This window comes from Colobus angolensis, unplaced genomic scaffold, assembly GCF_000951035.1.
Source record: "Colobus angolensis palliatus isolate OR3802 unplaced genomic scaffold, Cang.pa_1.0 Scaffold42, whole genome shotgun sequence".
In the NCBI taxonomy this organism is placed as follows: domain Eukaryota; kingdom Metazoa; phylum Chordata; class Mammalia; order Primates; family Cercopithecidae; genus Colobus; species Colobus angolensis.
This window is the reverse complement of record NW_012117599.1, coordinates 3,858,857-3,881,817: the sequence shown is the minus strand read 5'-3', so window position 1 is coordinate 3,881,817 and position 22,961 is coordinate 3,858,857. Positions and strand designations below refer to the sequence as shown.

Below are 22,961 nucleotides of genomic sequence, written 5' to 3'. Positions count from 1 at the left end.
TAACTTTTGTCTCGTCCAGCGGCTCCTGAAAAGTGAAAGTGAGTTCTAAACAAGTAACAGTCTACAACAGCAACAACAGACAACAGTTCCGCAAGTGCGTTTTGGGTTTAGTTCCCGATCAGAGTCAGACAGGCCAACAGAATACAGAGGCCCCAGATGGGCAGCGGAGGACGTCTCCTGCCGGTCCCTGGTGGCTGTCTTATAGCGCATCCGCCAAGACTATGCCAGCCTCAGTACAGATACCGCGGGATTCCTCAGAGAGACAAAGACGAACAGAGACAAAGCCGGCTTACTTACTGATTAGTGATGACCCGTTGACCTGGAGTCTGGTGGGCTCGGGGGGAATCCCGGGAGAGCCCCCAAATGTTGTGCCCTGAGTTCCGAGACCCCCCTCAAAGACAACCACCAGAAACCGAAGTCAAAACCAAGCGGCCGGGATCACTTTATTGCAGGTTCGAACCCGGACCTCTCTCCGTACAGGCGTAGTCAGGAGGGCAAGAGAGAGAGAGGTCCCGAGCACAGCTCAAGCCTACTTTTTATAGTAAGGCACAAACAGGTTACAGAAGATTAGGGCATTTTTGCAGTTACAAGATTGGGATTGGTTGACATTTTGAAGTTTGAACATTCGGCAGTTTCTGGTTGGCTGCCGCCCTTTTTTAAACCACAAACGTCTAGGGGTTTTTTTTTTTTAGACAAACTGCTTGCTTAACCATGGGTGGGAGGGCGGTGGTTTCGATTGAGCAAGCAGGGGGTACGTGACTGGGGGCTGCAAGCACCGGTAATCAGAACAGAACAGAATAGGACAGGGACTTTCACAACGCTTGTCCATACAACGTCTGGAATCTATAGATAACATAACCGGTTAGGTCAGGGGTCGATCTTTAACCAGGCCCAGGGCGCCGCCCGGGCTGTCTGCCTGTGGATTTCATTTCTGCCTTTTAGTCTTTTCAAAACTTTAGGAGAACTGACCCCACCACCATTTCCCATGCTGTTTTCGTATTTGGTTTGGAATCATGATTCCGGTGAACGTGTAGGAAATAGAGAAATACTGAACTTCAGAGAAACCAAAAACAAAATATCTGTGTGGACTGATTACTCGCTCATTATTTTAGGCCAGTGCTTTTATTCTCTTTGAAGTGAGAAAGACTGTGTTATAGAAACTAAAGGAAAGATTGTATTAAAATGACTTTCTTTTTTTTTTTTTTTTTTTTTGAGACGGAGTCTTGCTCTGTCGCCCAGGCTGGAGTGCAGTGGCCGGATCTCAGCTCACTGCAAGCTCCGCCTCCCGGGTTTACGCCATTCTCCTGCCTCAGCCTCCTGAGTTGCTGGGACTACAGGCGCCCGCCACCTCGCCCAGCTAGTTTTTTGTATTTTTTAGTAGAGACGGGGTTTCACCCTGTTAGCCAGGATGGTCTCGATCTCCTGACCTCGTGATCCACCCGTCTCGGCCTCCCAAAGAGCTGGGATTACAGGCTTGAGCCACCGCGCCCGGCCAGAAAATGACTTTCAATACAAATCTTTTAAAAGGTAGATCATTCATTGAATTACTGATCAATTGAACTTGATATTATAAAATGGAAGCTTGTTAAGCCTTGAGATACTTGAATATTAACATGGATGATTTATGTCTACATTTTTAAAAATTATGAGAACGTCCTGTTCAGTTGAGAGACTGCACCTGAGCAATTCTTCCCCTCCCTTCAGAATCCCCACCTGATAGCCGTGAAACTGTAGAAATGGAAAAAAATCCAAAATAGCACTGAAACCAGGAAGAAGGGCCATGAGCAAACCAGAAATTTAGTTGTGTTTCTGGAAAGACAAAAGTAATAAGACCTACTGGAAAATACTCCTGAAGAGGGAAGGTCGTGACACAGCAAAGGAAGAATCAAACAGAAACAAGCTTTAGTGGTGGTGGGAACAGCCCCCGGGAGCCCCAGGAAAGACCACATCTCCAGTGGCCCCCAAGAGAGAACAAGTGCGAATTGTTTGCAGTGATGGGAACACCTGGCCATCGTTCAACCATTACCCCTCCAGCCCCATCCTCACGGATTCCCACACAGAGCTTTCAGGGTGATTTTTTTCTCAAAAACCCCCCAAAACAAAAAATACAGGAATAGTTGCTAAAAAAAAAAAAAAAGAAATTTAAAAATGAACAGCTCACTCCTCGTTGGGAACTAATAGCAAAAAGAGAAATAGAATAGATTCTAAGATAGTACCAGACCTTAAAAATAGATGACATCAAGTAATGGCAGAAGAGTCAACTATTTCTTGAGGGAAATAAACAAAACTTCTACACACCTAAAGTACAGTGCTTTATATTTTTCTTAGAGGAGTGGGTGGAGGAAGGGCTTGGTCCTGCAGCTTGCCTGGAGGCTTCTCTTCTCTTGAGCCCTGAATGAATCCTTCACGTCAACGTACCCTGCCCACTTACAAAGAGCCGTAAATCAGCTCTTCCCTACAAGGGGATAGGTATGTTAGAAAAATCGATCGGTATACTGATACAGGAAAGCCACACCAACTACCTTGGTTAACCAATTTTTTATTTAAAAATAGGAATATATAACCAGTGACCACCAAAAAGAAAGACTAGTCCCAAAGGAAATCTAGGAAGTCTAATTCAAGGAAAAGAAGAAAAAAGTTTCAAGTATAATTACAGTCCTTAGAAAGATTTGAAATTATTTGTGTTAAATAAAAAGAGAACAGATTGGTATGAAAGAGAGGTAATTACAGAACAAATGAACACTTGAGAATTAAAAATATGATGGACAAAATAAAATCAATAGGAGGGATGATAATAGCTGAAGTCTGAAACCTTGAATATAAAGTTGAAAACTTTTTTTTTTTGAGTATAAAGTGAAACACAAATGGAAACTGTGAAAGGGATTGAAGATACACAGCCAGTCAAGGTGGCATGGTCAAAATGCCACCTTGACTGGTAGTATTAGTAATACCAGAAAAAAGGAAATGGAGAGGAATGAATAATAACAGAACTAGAGCACTAAGGGAAATGAGCAACTTACAATCAGAAAAGAAATGATTACTACAAAAGGTAACAAGACTGTGAGCAAGAGAGCCAGAACAAACAGGACAGCGGAGGATCGGACTCCTAATTCAGAAACTGGGGTTATCAAGCCCCGAATATAAAATTAGAGCCCTTGCGTTAATTTTTGGAAATAAAAGAGAGGATTGGAAATGTGGCAAAGAGCAAGAAAACTTGGAGGAGTGTTCAACAGAACTTCTAGGAATAAGAGAACATAATAGAAATTAGAATTTCCATGGGCAGGCATTAACAGCACATTAGACATAGCTGAGAAAGAATTAACGAACTGGAAAGTTGAATTTAAGAAAGTATCTAGAATGCAGCCTAGAGAGACAGAAATGGAAAACAGAAAACGAGTTAAGAGACATGGGGATAAAGTGGGGAAGCCTAACATACATCTAACTAGAATTTCAGAAAGGGAAAGGGAAGCGAGACAGTACTGAAGAAGATGATTGATGGCTGAGAATTTTCTAGACTTGAAAGACATTAATCCACAGAGTCAAGGAACCCAGTGAATACCAAGGATAAATGGAAAAAAAAAAGTCCACACTACACACATTGTAGCTAAACTGCACATAAAAGTTAAAATACCCTTTAATATCTTCAAAAACTCAGCCAGCTTGCAGCTGACTTCACAACAGCATCAGTGGGAGCCCACAAGCAGAGAAGCTGAAGCATCACTGAGTTGAGAAAAAATAACTATCAGCTTAGGATTGTGTATCTTGCAAAAAAAAATGTAATGAATCAAGACATTTTCAGACAAAAGCTGGGAAAGTTTACCACCAGTAAATCCTTACAAAAGAAATTTTAAAAGACATACTTTGTTCAGAAGGAATGTGAGGTGCGAGAAGGATTAAATGCAGTGAAAGTAAATATAGGGAAAATTTAAACAATGTTGTAATGTATTAAGTAATCAAAATAAATACAATTGGAATCTACAAAACAATAGCATAACATAAGATGAGGAGAATTTGGAATTAAAATCTTCTAAGTTCCTGTAATTATTTCAGAGAAGGATAAAAATTTTAACTTTGGGCTTTGATAAATTAAGTAAATATTTGCAATTTTTAGGATACCAACTAAACTATAGTAAAAGGTATTTAACCTACAAACCAAATGTGGAGAACATCTTACAAACCAAGTTTAAAATAGAATATGAATATTATTAGCTAATCCAAAGGAATTAAAGAAGAGAAAATGAAACAGAGTATATGGGAAAATATAGTAGCATAAATTAAATCAGTAATTTAAAGGCCGGGCACGGTGGCTCACGCCTGTAATCCCAGCAGTTTGGGAGGCTGAGGTGGGCAGATCACTTGAGGTCAGGAGTTCGAGACAAGCCTGGCCAACATGGTGAAGCCCCATCTCTACTAAAAATACAAAACTTAGCCAGGTGTGGTGGCGCTTGCCTGTAGTTGCAGCTACTGAGGAGGCTGAGGCAGGAGATTTGCTTGAACCCGGGAGGCGGAGGTTACAGTGAGCCGAGATTGCACCACTGCACTCCAGCCTGGGCAGCAGAACGAGACTGTCTCAAAAAAAAAAAAAAAAATCAGTAATTTAAACAAATGGATTAGATGCAATGATTCAGTAACAAATAATGGCCAAATGGATTAAAACATGAAACTCTAGCTCTGTGCTATTAGAATGACACATTTAGAAATTAAAGATTCAGAAAATTTGAATGGAAAAAGGATAGGAAAATATATACCAACCAAATACTGATGAAAAAGAAGATGATATATGTATTCTAATACCAGAAAAATAAACTTTAAGCAAAAAGCATTACTACAGTTAAAAAGGGTCACTACCCAAGGTACAACTTACCATATGGACAAAATAATTGGATATATGTAAATTCCAAATAACATAGCTTCAAATTTTTAAAAGTAAAAATCACTAAATTACATGGAGAAATGTATTATCTTAATGGGAGATGTAAACATAAATTCGTAACTGTTATATCATGCAAACAGAAAAAATGGTAAGGATACATAAGATTCAAACAACACAATGAGAGAGAGTATATTACCCAACAGCTGCAGAATATGCATTGTTTTCAAGCAGACAGGGAACAGTTATGAAAATTGACAACTACTGGACCATAAAGCAAGTTTCAACAAATTTTTAAAGATATAAATATTATATTGACCGTGGTCTCCAACCACAATATGATTAAATTAGAAATTGATAATGAAAATATGACTAGTAGGGAAAACACGTTTAGAAATTAAGAATCACTTCAGATACTAGTAAATATTTGGGACAGAAAGGTAATAGAAATACCTAATATTAAAACTGGAGGAAGAAACTAAATTAGAGGGAAGATTGCAGCTTTCCCTCTGAAATACTCATACTAGAAGCCAGGTGCAGTGGCTCACGCCTGTTATCCCAGCACTTTGGGCGGCTGAGGTGGGCAAATCAATTGAGGTCAGGAATTCGAGATCAGCCTGGCCAACATGGTGAAACCCCGTCTCTACTGAAAATACAAAATTTAGTTGGGTGTAGTGGCGGACACCTGTAGTCCCAGCTACTTGGGAGACTGACACAGGAGAATCGCTTGAGCCTGGGAGGCGGTTGTTGCCGTGAGCCAAGATCCCACCACTGCACTCCAGCCCGGATGACAGAGTGAGACTTCGTCTCTAAATAAATAAAGAAATGCCTCATACTAGAAAACAAAAGAATTAATGAACTAAGCATCCATCTTAAGAGCTGAAAGAAGAGAAAATAAACCCAAAACAAATGGAAAAGAGATTTACAAAACAAAGACAAAAGCAGAAATTAGTAAAATAGCAAAGGTAAAATTTTAAATGTCAATAGAGCCAAAAGTGTATTCATTGAAGATATAATACAGTTGACACACTTTCCAGAGAGATTGGTCAGGACAAAAAGAGAAAAGGCACAAATAAATAATATTAGGAATCAAAAAGGGAAAAAATGTGATGCACATCAAGAACAAAAATATGAACAAAATTGTGCCAAAATTTTTTCGAAACTAGATGAAATGACTGTGATTAAAATGATTATTCAGGCATTATATGTATATATGTAGATGTTTTATATGAAATTTACATATAAATATAACCTGAATAATCTTATAACCATTTTAACAATTGGCCCAGTAATTTTTTAAAAATCATTCCACACACAAAATTTCAAGGCTAGACATTTTTACCAGGGATTCTACCAAACTCACAGGAAGAGGTAATTCCAAACCTACACCCTTCTTCAGATAGTTAGAAAAAGCCAGCGGTTCTCAACTCATTCTGTCAAGGCAGTATAACCTTGATATCAAAACTTGACAAGCCAATACAAGAAAAAGAATTTACAGGTATCATTCATGATCATAAATGTAAAAATTCTAGGTCAAATATTTGTAACTTCCATCCAGCAAAGTACAAAATATATTTTAAAATATAACTCATAATTAAGAAATTGTATTTATTTTAGGAATTCAAAATTGGCTTCTTTTTATAATAGTAACATGATTAATTATGTGAAAATATTAAAGGAGAAAAATATGATTGTTTCAATAAGTTAAGAAAAAGCATTTGATAAAATTCACTATACATGATTTAAAGGAAAAATAGCAAATCAGGAATAGAAGCCCACTTCATTAACACAATAACAGTATCTGCCAAAAAAACTCAAAACAACCATCCTATTTAGTGTTGAAACATTTGCAGCATTCCCCTCAAGATGAGGAACAAGACATGAGTTCCACTTTTATGCAACATTACCCTGGATATCCTTGGTCAAGGCAATAAACAATAACAAAAAAAAAGTATCTGTTAGAAAAGAGAAAAAAATTCATTTTCTCAAATTATCTTGTCTATGCGGAAAACTCAAAAGAATCTACAGACTATTAGGGTTAGTAAGAAAATTTAGCAAGATTTCTGTATACACAATTTCATTTCCCTACACTAACAATTGAAAACTATAGTTTAAAACAACTTTTAATGTTAGCATAAAAATATAACTTACTAAGCAATAACCCTGTCAAAAGATGTGTTAAGACCTCTATGGAGAAACTTAACCAACTATTGAAATATGTTAAGGAAGGTCAAAATAAATGGAGATGCCTAATACCAAGTACGTGAATTGGAAGATGCAGTGTTGTAAAGATACAAGTTCTCTCCAAATATCTGTAGATTTAGTACAGCTCCAATCAAATGTCCAACTTGTGTGTATGTGGAAATTGACAAACTGATGATACTCAAATTTATACAATAGAACAAAGACTAGGAATAGCCCACATGTTCCTGAAGAGCAAGGTTGGGGCTTTGCCTTACCAATATTTTAAAAATATATATTAAAGCTAAGTAATGAGGGTGGTAATAGACAAATTGAGCAATGAAAGCGATTGCATGGAGACCCAGAAGCAGATCCACAGGTGTTTGAAAACTGGACTCACGGCAGAGATGATGATGCAGATCAATGGAGAAAGAATGGACTTCGAGTACCATAATAACTGGTTATTTCTAGGGAGAAAAACGAAACTAGCCCCTACCCCACACCATATACAAAAACCAATCCAGGTATTTTTTAAAGATCAGTAAAAGTATATGCTTTTAGAAGACAGTATAAAACATTTTTCTGATGTTTTTCTTAAATCACAAAAAGTGTCAAATAAAGAAAATGATCTATAAATTTGAGTACATTAAAATTAAGAACTTAACATTATCCAAAGATAACAGAGAAAGTAAAAAGGCTAACACTGGGAAAAGATTTTTTTGTTTGTTTTGTTTTTGAGACGGAGTCTCGCTCTGTTGCCCAGGCTGGAGTGCAGTGGCCCGATCTCGGCTCACTGCAACCTCCGCCTCCTGGGTTCAAATGATTCTCATGTCTCAGCCTTTCTAGTATCAGCCTTTCTAGTAGCTGGGACTACAAGGCGCCTGCCACCATGCCTGGCTAATTTTTTGGGAGTTTTGTTTTTGCATTTTTAGTAGAGACGGGGTTTCACTGTGTTAGCTGGGATGGTCTCCATCTCCTGACCTCGTGATCTGCCCGCCTCGGCTTCCAAAAGTGCTGGAATTACAGGCGTGAGCCACCACACCAACCAAGTTTTATCTGTATATTGAAAAGTTATATGCACACACACACACAACTATATGTATGACTCTTACTGAGACAATAAAATGATTCTATGAATGAGAAATTAATACTAAAAAATAATTTTTAAGATACGACACAGAAGAGCAAGCACAAAATATTTACCTCATTAGTGCTCAGAGAAATGCAAACAACACAACAGAATGTTATTCTACATTGTTAAATTGGAAGAAACTTTAAAACCTTGATCATAACGAGTGTTGGTGTGGAGGTGAATCAGTTGGAAGTCTCATATACTGTCTGGGGAGTGTTAATTTGGAAATCAGTTTTGGATTCCCTGCTCCAATTGGCCATATGGAAATCTTAAGGCCCAGAACTCCTAACATGTGCATGAGGAAGGGTGTTCATGAATGTTTTCTGTTCTGTTGTTCACAATAGAAAAAATCTCAATGTCCATCAGGAGAAGAACAAATAAGAAACTCTGGAATATTTATACAATAAAGTATTGCACAGCAGTGAGGATGAACAAACTGTAGCTACATGCAGTATGATGGCTAAATCTAAAATTCATAGCGCTGCCTGATAGAAGTGAGTCTCAGAAGAACGCCTAGGTATGGTTAGAGTCGTATGAAGTTTAAAAACAACAGTGACCAAAAAAGAGTTAATTTATTAATACACACGTAGGTGGTTAAAAAGAAAAAAAACAAAAACAAAAACTCTCCAGAAAACAAAGAGAATGATTGACACAGAATTCTTTTTTTTTTTTTTTGAGATGGAGTCTCACTCTGTCGCCCAGGCTGGAGTGCAGTGGTGCAATCTCGGCTCACTGTAAGCTCTGCCTCCCTGGTTCATGCCATTCTCCTGCCTCAGCCTCTCGAGCAGCTGGGACTACAGGTGACCGCCACCACGCCTGGGTGATTTTTTTGTACTTTTAGTAGAGACGGGGTTTCACCATGTTAGCCAAGATGGTCTCGATCTCCTGACCTCGTGATCCACCTGCCTCGGCCTCCCAAAGTGCTGGAATTACAGGTGTGAGCCACCGTGCCCAGCCACAATTGTTTTACCAGTAGCTGGTGGGAAGGGCGGGAATAGATGGAAGCCAGTGAACGCACGTTTGATGATGTTCCATCCCTGGCCTGGAAGGTGTTTTCACAGTTCATTCATTTTACTGCTTTGAAAGTGTCTATGTACATTTCATGTAAATATACATTTTATGTTCACTAAATGTGTACTCTATATAGCACTATTTTAGGGAGAACATAACCTTAACTTGAGACAAACCTGTGACGTGGTGGAACATAACAATGAGAATTCATTTAACATAAATGTCAGGAACATTTGCACTCATTCCACCTTAGTGACATTCCCTTCTGTTCAGGTCTACTCAGGCTGCTTTGTTCTTTAGTGACTAATATTTATATTGTCACAATATTGCAAATTCTCATTATTGGCTTACAATTTTTTACTTGACCTATAGGCAAGACCAAAAATTAAATTATTAACTAAATTAATATTAAGGAGGATGACTCAATAATTACTGAACAGGATATAAATATTTTAAATCTTGGTGATATAAAAGGAAAGATATAGCTGTGACGGGGAGGTGGGAGGGAAGGATAGATGGGTGAGTTTCAGAAAAGATACTGTCAGAAGGTGATTAATCAAGAGAAATAAGATTAAATATATTTAAAGTTACAAATGCCCACTAGAGGCACTAAAAGTAATAACAGAACTAATGAAAATTATAAGCGGGTGGGGGGAGAATATTAAATACCTTGCCTCCGTCTAAAGTTGGTACATGTAGAAATAAAAACACATTGGCTGGGCATGGTAGCTCACACCTGTAATCCCAGCACTTTGGGAAGCCAAGGAGGGCGGATTACTTGAGGCCAGGAGTTTGAGAGCAGCCTGGCCAACATGGTGAAACCCCGTCTCTACTAAAAATACAAAAATTAGCCAGGCATGATGGCATGTACCTGTTATCCCTGCTACTCAGGAGGCTGAGGCAGGAGAATCACGTGAGATCACCCAGGAGGCAGAGATTGCAGTAAGCCAAGATCACACCACTGCACTCCAGCCTGGACACCAGAGTGAGACTCCATCTCAAAAAAGGAAAAACACATCACTTAGACTAATCATTGAAGGGCTAACAGAATTTAAAAAACAAAAAAAAGCAAGCAAAGTCATTACCTTTTCTTTTCTGTTCATTTTTTTAAAAAACATAAACATGGATTGCTTTTAATATAACTATGTAGAAACATTGCAGCATATGGCCGGGCATGGTGGTTCACACCTGTAATCTCAGCACTTGGGGAGGCTGAGGCAGACAGATCACAAGGTCAGGAGTTGGAGACCAGCCTGGTCAATATGGTGAAACCCCGTCTCTACTAAAAATACAAACATCAGCCGGGCATGGTGGCAGGTCCCAGCTACTCGGGAGGCTGAGGCAGGAGAATCACCTTGAACCCAGGAGGCAGAGGTTTCAGTGAAGAGAGTGCGCCATTGCACTCCAGCCTGGGCGACAGAGTGAGACTTCGTCTCAAAAACAAAACAAAACAAAACAAAACAAAAAAAGTTGTGGTATAGCAAAACTTACCTCTGAAGAATTCAGTTTAATGCAGGATTATTTTGATTTTCCTCTTCAAAAAACATATTTAGTCCCTATATGACAACACTATTGATGGAAAGCAAGATCCTCCAGCAGTGCAGTCCATTTAAATGTTTAAAGAGCATGAATTCCACATTATTTATCTTTATGCTCCCAACAGCACCCAACATAGAAGTCCTCTGTACATTGAGTTAAAAAGGTAACTGTTATAATTTTTTTAAGTGACCTACTGGAGTCAGCAAGCTGTTTCATGCCTCAAACTGTATATTCCATTTCACTGGCGAGGGTACCTTACGCATGTTTTCCCACTGCAGCATGGGATTCTGTATTAGTGACAAATCATCAGAACAGGAGACACATACTGAGCACCTATATGTTAAGCAATGTGGAAGGCCCAGTCAGACAAATATGGACTGTCAAATTGAGAGTGGATAATACATATAGATGCAAAGATTTTACATATATTTACATATACACATATACATGTGCATATATAGTTCTTTCTGTGGCTCATTTTTCCCCCTCTTCCTCTCTGTAATTGTATTTCCACATGTAAAATGGCTTCGCTGCACCCAGCTTATTAGTGACAATGCAGGTTCCCTCCCAAAGAGACCAGTGTGGTATCTATCACGAAAACAGCTGACACAAACAGGAGGACCCTGGAGAACTCTCTTTGGATGGTTGGGGGGTTGAGCAGGAAACATCTCCTGCGCACCCAACTGGAAAAAAAAAAAAATCATACCAATGTTCCAGAATGTTCCATTACATTCATCATTTTCCCTGGGGTCCTAATAAAGAGAGCATAATTCTCAATGGTGTATGCACTTAAACATTTCAAGTTAACTTCAGAAATTGCATCACCTAAAATTTCAAGACGTTGGGGGAAATTTTGTGTTTTATTCTTTCTGAAGGACAAAAATAGTTTTAACCCCATCTCATTCCTGACCAACTTACTTTTCCCCACCCAGAAAGGCAAATTCATTATCAGCACTGAAGTTGCTGAGAACACTCCCTCTCAGACTGTTCACCATGTCCTGTTTGGCCCCACTACATCCTTCCTATTTGCCGGAACCTATTCTGTTTGCCCTGTTGCCACAACATAAGTGCTACTGAGAGCAAAGATAATCAGCTGCGCGTCTGTCCCTGTGCTGAAGCCAGCCCAAGACTTGGGCAGCGCTATTGGTCAAGGCGAAACATATTTCTTCAAACATCCAAACAGTGCCTTCGTTTTTATTCTCAGTTTCCTGTTTTCTGACATAAATTCTTTGGGAATTTTACCATTGCCTGCCGCTTCCAAGTCTGCTGTTTTACATTCTTCATGAAGATGGGATGTGGTGACTACTGGAGGCTAGAGACTGGGGAAAGTAACCAATTTCACCAAATTAAAGGAGGTTGGGGAAAAGGATCCATATATTTGAGAAAAAAAACTGTACTTCCATTTAGTTTTGTATTATATAATGCAGGTGTTGTAACTCTCTGTTTCAGGATTATAGGAGAGATTGTGGTTAGTCCATGGAAAAAAATGTTTCTGCAAAGTACTAAATTATTTTCCAGCACTGAAGCCAGTTGAACAGGCCTTACTAGCTTCCTAAATGAGTGCACCACAGACCTTGCCTGGAAGACAAAAGAAAATACACAAGAAGGAGCTGTAAAGCAAGTTTATTAATTTGCTATTTAGACTTTATTCCAACATGGTTTTATATGTATTGAGGCCCTGTCTAATCAATGTTTGTTTTCAAGGCAGTTAAAATAGATTTTGTGACTTTTTTGTTTTTCCCCTCATCTGACCAACTTCTAGCCAAAGTTGCTCATAGCTGTTCTGGCACTGGATAAATGTCTGAGATAGATGTACGAACTGTACAAACTGTGTCTTCTTTTTCTCACAACTGTTTGTTCCTATAAGAAAAAGAGAAGGAAATATAAAGTTTGCTTTTGAATTCAGTTTGGGCAGTACCTTTGGGATATGCTCGTTATGTAATTTAGGGAGTCATTCCTGGGACTAGGTGAACACAAGCTAATGTTGACAGCTGACAAAAGGGGTATGGTACAATGTGTGGGCCCGAGGACCTGAGCAGTAGACCAAGGGATTCTAGAGATCTCCAGGCCTGACCTGAAAGAGCACAGCAAAGCAAGTTACTACCACAGACCTATTTCTTGCAACTCACAGCCTTCTCTGGGGTGTACTAGCTCTGCACAACCATCAGGAAACACACAAGCCCAGTCTCAGTTATCAGTGACTTCTTCCATCTCCAGGCCTCAAGGAAATACAAAGAAACTCCTTACAAAATGAGGATGCATGGGTCAAACCACCAATTGATTAAGGATTAGGAATTACATTAAGCCTACTGCAAACTACAAGAAGTGAACTGGTTCCAAGCTCCCCCAGCTACATACTACTTGTTAATTCCTCAATGATCACAGCCCACAGAAGTGTTTCCTTAACTAGCCTTTTGGATGGTCAGAAAAGATTTCTGGTTTACATCTCATTCTGCTTTAAGCTTTGGGCCCCAAAAGCTGCCACCAGGGCTCTCCATGGGGTATAAGATAGGGGGATCTTGGGACCTACCGTGCAACCTCAGTGTTCTGTAAAAATTCTCTCCTCCTGGCCGGACGGGGGACTCACACCTGTAATTCCAACCCTTTGAGAGGCCGAGGCGGGCAGATCTCTTGAGGTCAGTTCAAGACCAGCCTGGCCAACATGGTGAAACCCCATCTCTACAAAAAATACAAAAATTAGCCAGGTGTGGTGGCAGGCGCCTGTAGTCCCAGCTACTTGGGAGGCTGAGACAGGAGAATTGCTTGCACCCAGTAGGTGGAGGTTGCAGAGAGCCGAGATTGTGCCACTGCACTCCAGCCTGGACAACAGAGTGAGACTTTGTCTCAAAAAAAAAAAAAAAAAAAAAAATTCTTTTCTCCAAGTCCTGATTCAGCCTGACCTGGTTTGGCTTGTGTTAGCAGAAGCAATCAAAGTTCAAAGTGCCTTGGATATAGAATGCCGATGGGTTTATTTCCTGAAATTTTCTGTAAAGTGAAGTGGAAGGAAACAGGTTCCATCTGTAAGATATTCATCTTCTGGCAAGGTCTCCACTCCAAGCCTCTGGTTGTTTGCAAATAGCTCCTCAGTACCTACTCACAGATCTGTGCCTGGGCAATTCTATTGCAGAGAAGAAATTATTTTGCAAATCCGGTTCTCAGACAATAAAAGATGTTTTAAAAGCCTCCTGCTACACATTTTGAAAGACTGTTAATAGGAGCATGGAAATATATTTAATCTCTCTTAAATCTTAAAGACTGTAAGACTCATATGTCGGTATTTTTTTCTGCTTGCTTTTTAAGAGAAAGGCGATGCAGAGCCAGAGAGTCCAGACAATGGCACATCCAATACATCGTAAGTCTCTTTCGTTTTTTCTATCAGAGATGCCTGTTCTTAAATATGCCTCATAAAATGAGATAGTGCGCGTATCTTGTAATAGTAATAATGAGGATGGAAGGAAGCCCATGGTTCTCTTTTCTCATGATAATGTCTTTTTAAATGCTTTGGGTGCAGATGCATTTTGAGGGCTTTTTTATGCTTTAGCAGAGTAAGAGGAATCTTGAAAAATGCAGATGCTTCTCTTTATGAAGTAGAAATGTAATGAGATTTGAGCATGTGTGCTGGGGGGATTTGGTTGGAGACTTTCAGCATCGTCTTAAGAATTACAGAACTTTTCACACTTAAACTGGGAGGTATGCTGTCCCACACCGCTGTGCAGTAACAGGGTCATTTCAGAAGCTTGCCATCTGCAACCTCACCTTGGAATTATGTGAAAAGTACAATTATCGATATCTATGGAATTTCCAGAGTTTTTTTTTTTTGAATTAACAAAAGCAGTTTTAAAAACATAAGAAAAGGCCCTTATAAAACATGTGCTCCTCACTCTGTGTTTTGTCTGTTTCTTCTCAATATTCAAGGAATCCAAATATGTTTTTACCGATTAATTTGATGCCAAATTGATACACCAGCATTTAAATTAAAAAATTCACGAGCTAACAAGTGACTATTTTAGCTCCATAAGAGTCAATAACAGGTTTGCTCCTTCAAAATCTTTATTTTTATCACTTATGAGAAGTGGCGTGTGTTTTCTCATTGTAAGACAGGCTTTGTGAATTTATCTGTATAGGGATCAGTGTTCTTATTACTAAGCATTTTTTAAGTGCTATTGATTGGAAATCAGTTTGTAGTAAAATATTGAGTGTCTTATTTTGCCCAAAATCTGTTTCTTGGTCTAGAAAGATCCTTTGGCTTAAATAGGAGAGATGTGTATTTCATAAGAGATATGAATATATATTTGTCTTTCTTCAGATACTTCCCTAAAAGTTCTAAATAGTTACATTGTCCTGCTTTCAGATGATATAATGAATGTGACTGGTCTTAAATGGTTAAAATATTACTAATTTTTAATTTTTGTGTGTTGTAAAATACAATGGGAAAGGCTTTTAATGCCATCTGGAGGCATCCTAGAGAACTGAAAAGGGTAGAATCATTGGAAATTCAGTTCTTTTGAGTAACGTTAGAAACTGCATAAAAATTCATGCAACCAGAATGTAAGCTATTTGGGGAAAGTTGTATTTTTTAATAAATTATTTTATAAAAGTTTTAATTGTAGAAACATTTTTTTCAAATTCTCAATAATGAAATTATTTTAAAGACTGTCAAAGAACGTAAAAAGTATGTTGGAAAGTGACTAGCAGCCTACGTTTAATTTTACATATTTTAAAATCACATTCAGTAGGCATCCATTTGGTTAGGACAGTAGGATGTGCTTTTAAAGTTCTCCTTCCCTCACGTATTTCTAAAAAGTCCATTCCCAGCCAGTCTCAATGGCTCACACCTGTAATCCCAACACTTTGGGAGGCCGAGGCAGGTGGATCACTTGAGGCCAGAAGTTTGAGACCAGGCTGGCCAACATGGTAAAACCTCGTCTCTACTAAAAATACAAAAATTAGCCAGGCGTGGTGGCACACACCTGTAATCCCAGCTACCCAGGAGGCGGAGACACAAGAATGGCTTAAACCCAAGATCATGCCACTGCACTCCAGCCTGAGTGACGGAGTAAGACTCTGTCTCAAAAATAATAAATAAAAAAATAAAAAGTTTATTCCCTAAAAGCATTGGTTTGCTTTACTCCATACCTTATTTCTTATAACATCTATGAAAGTAGGTATATTGGCCAGGCATAGTGGCTCATGCCTGTAATCCCAGCCCTTTGAGAGGCCAAAGCGGGCAGATCACGAGGTCAGGAGATCAAAACCAGCCTGGCCAACATGCTGAAACCCTGTCTCCACTAAAAATACAAAAAAAAAAAAAAAAATTAGCTGGGTGTAGTGGCACACACCTGTAATCTCAGCTACTCAGGAGGCTGAGGCAGGAGAATCACTTGAACCCGGGAGGTGGAGGTTGCAGTGAGCAGAGATCACGCCACTGCACTCCAGCCTGGGCGACAGAGGGAGACTCCATCTCAAAAAAAAAAGAAAAAAAACATATATAAGTTATCTGAGGAATTACTTTTAAGCCCTCTGGAAATATAAAAACAATGGGAGCTTGAAGCATCACCCCATATTCCTGCCTCTTTGAGCAAAGCAGTTTCTTAGGCACCTGCCTCTTAAACTAGAAATAACAGGTTGCAAGCATCTCTGCTAAAGTGGAGAATTCTGAACTTGAAACCGCTCAAGAGACCTCTAACAGTGGTTCTGTTATAATTGGTATGAGGTGCAGTACGTTATGGATAAAGAGTGAGATTCAGGATGCCTTCGATTTGTGTAGCATTTTACATTCTTATGTGCAGCATCTATCTGAGCTTGTTTAGGTAGGTAGGATAGAGATAATATCCGCATATTATGGATAAGGAATCTGAGGATCAGAAAGGTCACTCCAGGCCAGGTGCGGTGTCTCACACCCATAATCTCAGCACTTTGGAGGCCGGGGCGGGTGGATCACCTGAAGTCAGAAGTTTGAAACCAGCCTGGCCAACATGGCGAAACCCCATCTCTACTAAAAATACAAAAATTAGCTGAGTGTGGTGGCACGTGCCTGCAATCCTAGCTACTGGGGAGGCTGAGGCAGGAAAATCACTTGAACCTGGGAAGCAGAGGTTGCAGTGAGCCAAGATTGTACCACTGCACTCCAGCCTAGGCAACAGAGTAAGACTCCATCTCAAAAAAAAAAAAAAAAAAAAAAAAAAAAAAAAAAGCATCATTCCACTTAAGTGAGGAGTTAGAGCATAAACCTTCTGATTTTTGTCCATTTTCCATACTAAGGTGCGTGTGGATCTCAAGAGACAAACTAAAATGGTGAGTCACAATAAGTAGGAAAATTGGGAGCAGAGGATTTGTTAAGTGGGAAGCATGTTAGTTTGGTAGGGCTGCCAGAACAAAGTACTAGCAAGTAGGCGGTGAAAGTAATGGAAATTTATTTTCTCATGGTGCTGGAGGCTGGAAGTCCCAGTCAGGGTGTCAGTAGGGTTGGTTGCTTCTGGGAGATGTAAAGAGAGGAGTTGTCCCAGGCCTCTCTTCGCTTGTAGTTGACTGTCTCCTCCCTACGTGTCCTCACGCCGTCTCTCTGTGCATGTCTATCTCGGTGTCCGTTTATATAAGGTCAGCATTCATACTGGATTAGGGCCCACCCTAATGACCTCATTTTAACTTCATTACCTCTGTAAAGACCCTGTCTCTAAATAAAGTCACATTCTGAGGCACTGGAAGTTAGGATTTCAACATATGAATTTTGGGAAGAAATAGTTTGGCCCATAACATTAAGGGGCAGAGTAATCAGAATGATTCAGGAGTCAGGTAAACAGAACCAGAGGTACACAGATTTCTGAAAATGGGAAAAGAGGAGACAGCCTAAGTAAAACATGAAACATGATGGGCTCCATGGCAGCTGAAGGAGTGGAGCAGAGCAAAGAAAATGGGGCTAGTAAGCATGGGGCACTAGGAAAGATGCCTCTTTCATATTCACGGTGTTGTGGAACCAGTGTGGCTTCAGCAAGGTGCCTGTACATCCCTCTATCTGTATAACTCTGTGACCCTGAGTCACTAAAGCCATTATATGGGCTTAAATTGTAATCCAAGGTTGGGAGTCTCCAAACAGAAGAGCTTATTTCCTAAGGAAGCATCTTTCTTCATGGGCTCCTTTAAAAACAGGAGATCTATCATGATTGGTTTCAGATGGTCAATGCCTGGCAGTACAAACACAGTCTGGACAACACCTGAGTATCCCATCAATATGTATTGTTTAGTGATCTTATGAGCATTCAGGATAATGAAAGGAATGATTTAATCTTAACATGTACGCACACACAAAAACACAAATTAAAATGTCTGTGACAGACTTCTAGTTATATTAATGATGGAAGAACTTATCTTGGACTAACTGTCCAGCAGATAGCTGTTACAAACTCTGGACAAAATACTTTTGTTAAAAATAACTATTTGTAGTCTAACTCAAAGAAGGCAGAGAATGTAGGAAATTTGATCCTTGAAAGAGGGTCACTGGACTGAGTGAGAACTATGTTTATATAGCATGCCCCAGTCCACAAAGAACAATTAGAACTCAAGGAGAAAGCCAGAACTGTAATGGCTTGAGGTTAGAGCCATTACAGGGGATAGAGTTCAGGGCTACCAGACTGGCTGGGAATTGAGTAAGTCACGGAAAGAAAAGAGCCATAAAGAAAAGAGCCCTCCCTTCTGTATATAAATTTTCATCAATCCTTGAATAACCCCTAAACTGCATATGTGTGGGGAATATGCCAGTGAGCCTAGTGGAAAACAATTACTAGAAAGCCAAAAATGCTGAGCAGAGATTTCAGCTGCTGCCTACTGCCTACAGCTACTGCTACAAAGTTCAGAATCTGAATCCTACCCACGTTAGAGGGGCTTGGTAAATGCCTCAGATTTTCTGTTGAAACCCCAGAAGGGGAATGTGCTTTCAGAGTAAAGGAGTCGCCCTAACATTAAGGGCAAACCCAAAACAGATCCTTCCTAACAAAGTATAACACTAAATATCCAAAAGCTCAAGCTAATCAGCTAAAGGTTTTATTGCCTGATAGAATAAAAAACAATCAACACTGTTTAAAAGAAGAAAAGAGAGTTTAGAATCTCTAAAACAAAATTTACAGTGTTCATTAACCAAAACTTAAAAGACATGTGAGTAGGAAGATGTGACCCATAGTCAAGAGAAAAAATAGCCCCTGTAATAGACCCTGAGATGACCTAGATGTTAGAATTTTCAGACAAGAATTATAAAGCAACTACTATAATATGTCCAAGGATGTAAAGGAAAACATAGTCATCATGACTGAAAAGAAGGAGAATCTCAGCACGGTAATGGAAACCAGTAAGAATAACCGAATGAAAACTCTGGAACTGAAAAATGTAACATTTGAAATAAATGAAGCGTAGAAAAGACAAAATCGTCAGTAAATTTAAACTCATATCAATAAGAATTGTTCAATGTGAAAATCAGAATAAAGATTAAAAAACAATCAAACCTCAGTGAATTATGGGAAAATATCAAGTAGTCTGATATACATGCATTGTGGTGCCAGGAGGAGAGGAGAGACAAAATAGACCCGAAAAAATATCTGAAGGAATAATAGCTGAAAACTTCCCAAATTGGATGAAAACATTAATTTTTTTTTTTTTTTTTTTTGAGACGGAGTCTAGCTCTGCCGCCCAGGCTGGAGTGCAGTGGCATGATCTTGGCTCACTGCAAGCTCCGCCTCCCGGGTTTACACCATTCTCCTGCCTCAGCCTCCCGAGTAGCTGGGACTACAGGCGCCCGCCATCTCGCCCGGCTAGTTTTTTGTATTTTTTAGTAGAGATGGGGTTTCACCGTGTAGGCCAGGATGGTCTCGATCTCCTGACCTCGTGATCCACCCGTCTCGGCCTCCCAAAGTGCTGGGATTACAGGTTTGAGCCACCGCGCCCGGCCGAAAACATTAATTTATAGATTCAAGAAGCTCAGCAAGCCGCAAGCAAGATAAACAAATAAAACTACACTGTGGAACATTATGGAAAACTAAACAGAAAAAGAAAATCTTTAAGACAGTCAGAGAAAAACAGTCTTATATACAGGGGAACACAGATACAATTAACTGAAGAATTCTCATCACAAATATGGAGGCTGTAATATAGCACAAAGGCATCTTTGAGGTGCTGAAAGACAAAAAGAGAAAAAGGAAGAATTGTCAAGCCAGAATTCTTTTTTTTTTTTCGGTTTTTTTTTTTTTTGAGACAGAGTCTCGCTCTGTTCCCAGGCTGGAGTGCAGTGGCGCTATCTCGGCTCACTGCAACCTTGGCCTCCCGGGCTCAAGCGATTGTCCTGCCTCAGCCTCCTGAGTACCTGGGACTACAGGCGCCCGCCACCACACCCAGCTAATTTTTGTATTTTTAGTAGAGACAGGGTTTCACCATGTTGGCCAGGATGATCTCAATCTCCTGATCTCATGATCCGCCCACCTTGGCCTCCCAAAGTGCTGGGGTTACAGGCATGAGCCACTGCACCCGGCTCAGAATTCTAAATAAGCAAAAATATCCTTCAGAATTGACAGTAAAATAAAGACATGTTGGGATGTACAAAATATGAGAGAATTTATTTCTAGTAGGCCTACACTACAGGACATTGACAAAGAAAATTTGTCAGACCAAAGGGTAATAATATGAGATGGAAGCTCAAACCTAAGAGAAGAAAATATTTATAGGAAATAATAAATATATGGGTAAATGTTTTTTAAATTAACGTAAGCATCAAAATATCATTTTGTGGGATTTGTGATGTATGCAGATGTAAAATATATAACAAAATAGCACAAACAATGAGGGAAAGCAAGTGGAATTTTACACATCTGCAAGATTTTTACATTTTATGTGAAGTGATATGATATTAAATCTAAGTAGACTGGGAATAAGATAAAGATGTGTGGTGTAATACCCAGAGAAACCACTAAAAACAAGTATCCAAAAGCAGCAGAGCTAAGAAGTCATTGCAGGAATTAAAATAAAATACTAAAAAATGGATTAACATAAAAGATGGCAGGAAAAAACCGGAAATGAAAAACAGAAAGTATCAATAGAAAACAGACTGAAAAATAGTAAACCTGAACCCAGTCATGATAGTAACTGCATTAAATACAAATGGACTGTCATAGTCCGTTTAGTGTTACTGTTACAGAATACCTGAGCCTGGGTGGTTTATGAAGAAAAGAGACATCCTTAGCTGGCAGTTCTACAGGCTGTATGGGAAGCAGGGCACCAGCATCTGCTTGGCTTCTGGTGACGGCTTTTGTGCTGCATCAAAACGTGGTAGAGAAGGGCAAAGGGGCAGTGGGCAGGTGCAAACAAGAAAAACCTAAGAGATGGTCTGACTTTGTAACAACCTACTCTTCCAGGAACTCTTCCATCCCCTCTAGAGCTAATTTATTATCTCAAGAGTAAGAACTCACTCACCTTCAGGGAGGACATTAATCTATTTTTGAGGCATCCACACCCATGACCCAAACACTACCCTCCGGGCCCCAGCTTCCAGTACCACCACATTGAGGATCAAATTCCAACATGAGATTTGATGGATACAGACAAACCCTACCCAAACTATAGCATGGACTGAAAACTCCAATTAAAAGGAAAAGATTGTCAGACCAGCTACAAAATTAAGACTGCTGGCTATCTACATGATATGTATTTTAAATAAAACACGGGTAGGTTGAAGCCAGAAGACAGAAAAGATAAACTGTGTAAATAATAAGCATAAGAAGGCTGATATGACTGTATTAATGCTACCACATAGACTTCAAGACAAAGAGTATAAGAGGCAAAAAAGAATGTTTTATAATACTCAAAAGGTCACTAGTAAATTCTATGAAAACCTTAAGATATGTTTATATCAATGAACACCAACAAATGAACTAACACTCTTATACAAACTTTCAGAAGATAAAGGGAGAAGGAACACTACCCAATTTATTGTATAAGGCCAGTACAACCTGATACCAAAACCTGACATAAACTTTATAAGAAAGGAAAAATATCACCCAATATCCCATCAATGTTTACAAAAACACTGATGCAAAAATTCTTCACAACATATTAGCATATCTGATTCAGTGATACATGAAAATAATGTCATTCACTATGACTAAGCAGGATTTATCACAGGGATGCATGGTTAGTTTACCATTAGAAAATCACTTAATGTATTCCACTATACGAATAGAATAAGGGAGAAAAACCACATGGTCCTCTAAATAGATGCAGAAAAAGCTTTGGGCAAAATGGAACACCCATTCATGATTTAAAAAGAAAAAAAAACCACTCTCAGCCAACTAGGACTAGAAGGAAACTTATTTAATCTAATGATGGCCATCAGAAAAAAAAAAAAAAATTCCTGAAAAACTTACTGCTAACATCATATTCGATAGCGAATTTCCAACCACTTCCTCCTAAGATCAGGAATACCACAATGATATCTACCCCTATCACCTCTATTCAACATTGTCCTGGAGGTTTTGGTCAGTGCAGTAAGGCAAGGAAAGGAAGTAGTAGACATAAAGCCTGAAAATAATTATTGTTTATGGACAAAGTCCTAAGAATCTAAGGACTACTACTAAACAACTACTAGAATCAGTAAGTAAACTTAAAAAGGTCAATATCCAAAAATCTACTGTGTTTCCATTTGTCAACAATAAACAATTGGAAAATGAGATTTAAAAAGCAATTCCATTTAAACTGACATAAAAAAACATAAAAACTGAATAAATGTAGCCAAAGACATGTAAGATCTGTATAATGAAAGTTACAAAACATTTATGAGAGAAATTTAAAACCTAACTAAATGGAGAGATGTTCGTGAATTGGAAACCTTGATAGTGCTGACATCTCAATTTTTCTCATTCTGATCTATGGATTGAACACAATCTTGATCAAAAGACCTGCAGGACATTTTTGTAGAAAATGGTTTTACAGATTCTAAAATCTTTATAGAAAATCAAAAGAGGTAGCCAAAATGATCTTGAAAAACAACAAAGTTGGAGGCCTTACAGTACCTGACTTCAAGACTTATTGTAAAACTGAAGTAATTTAAGACAGTGTGGCACTGATATAAGGGCAGACAAATCAATAGAAAAAATAGTCTAGAAATGGATCCACACAGATATAGTCAACTGATTTTCCTCAAAGGCACCGAAGCAGTCCAGTGGGGAAAGCCGGGTCTTTTCAACGAATGATGGC

The 22,961-nt window shown here is 39.1% G+C and overlaps 1 protein-coding gene across 1 annotated transcript in view; it reads left to right on the top strand.

Moving 5' to 3' along the window:
- Positions 1 to 22,961, top strand: part of AFF3 (AF4/FMR2 family, member 3) — a 533,195-nt gene that overhangs the window by 311,721 nt on the left and 198,513 nt on the right. The window contains exon 9 of the mRNA XM_011956656.1: positions 14,034 to 14,085. Coding sequence (XP_011812046.1) covers positions 14,034 to 14,085 — 52 coding nt within the window. The remainder of the gene's footprint in view (positions 1 to 14,033; positions 14,086 to 22,961) is intronic.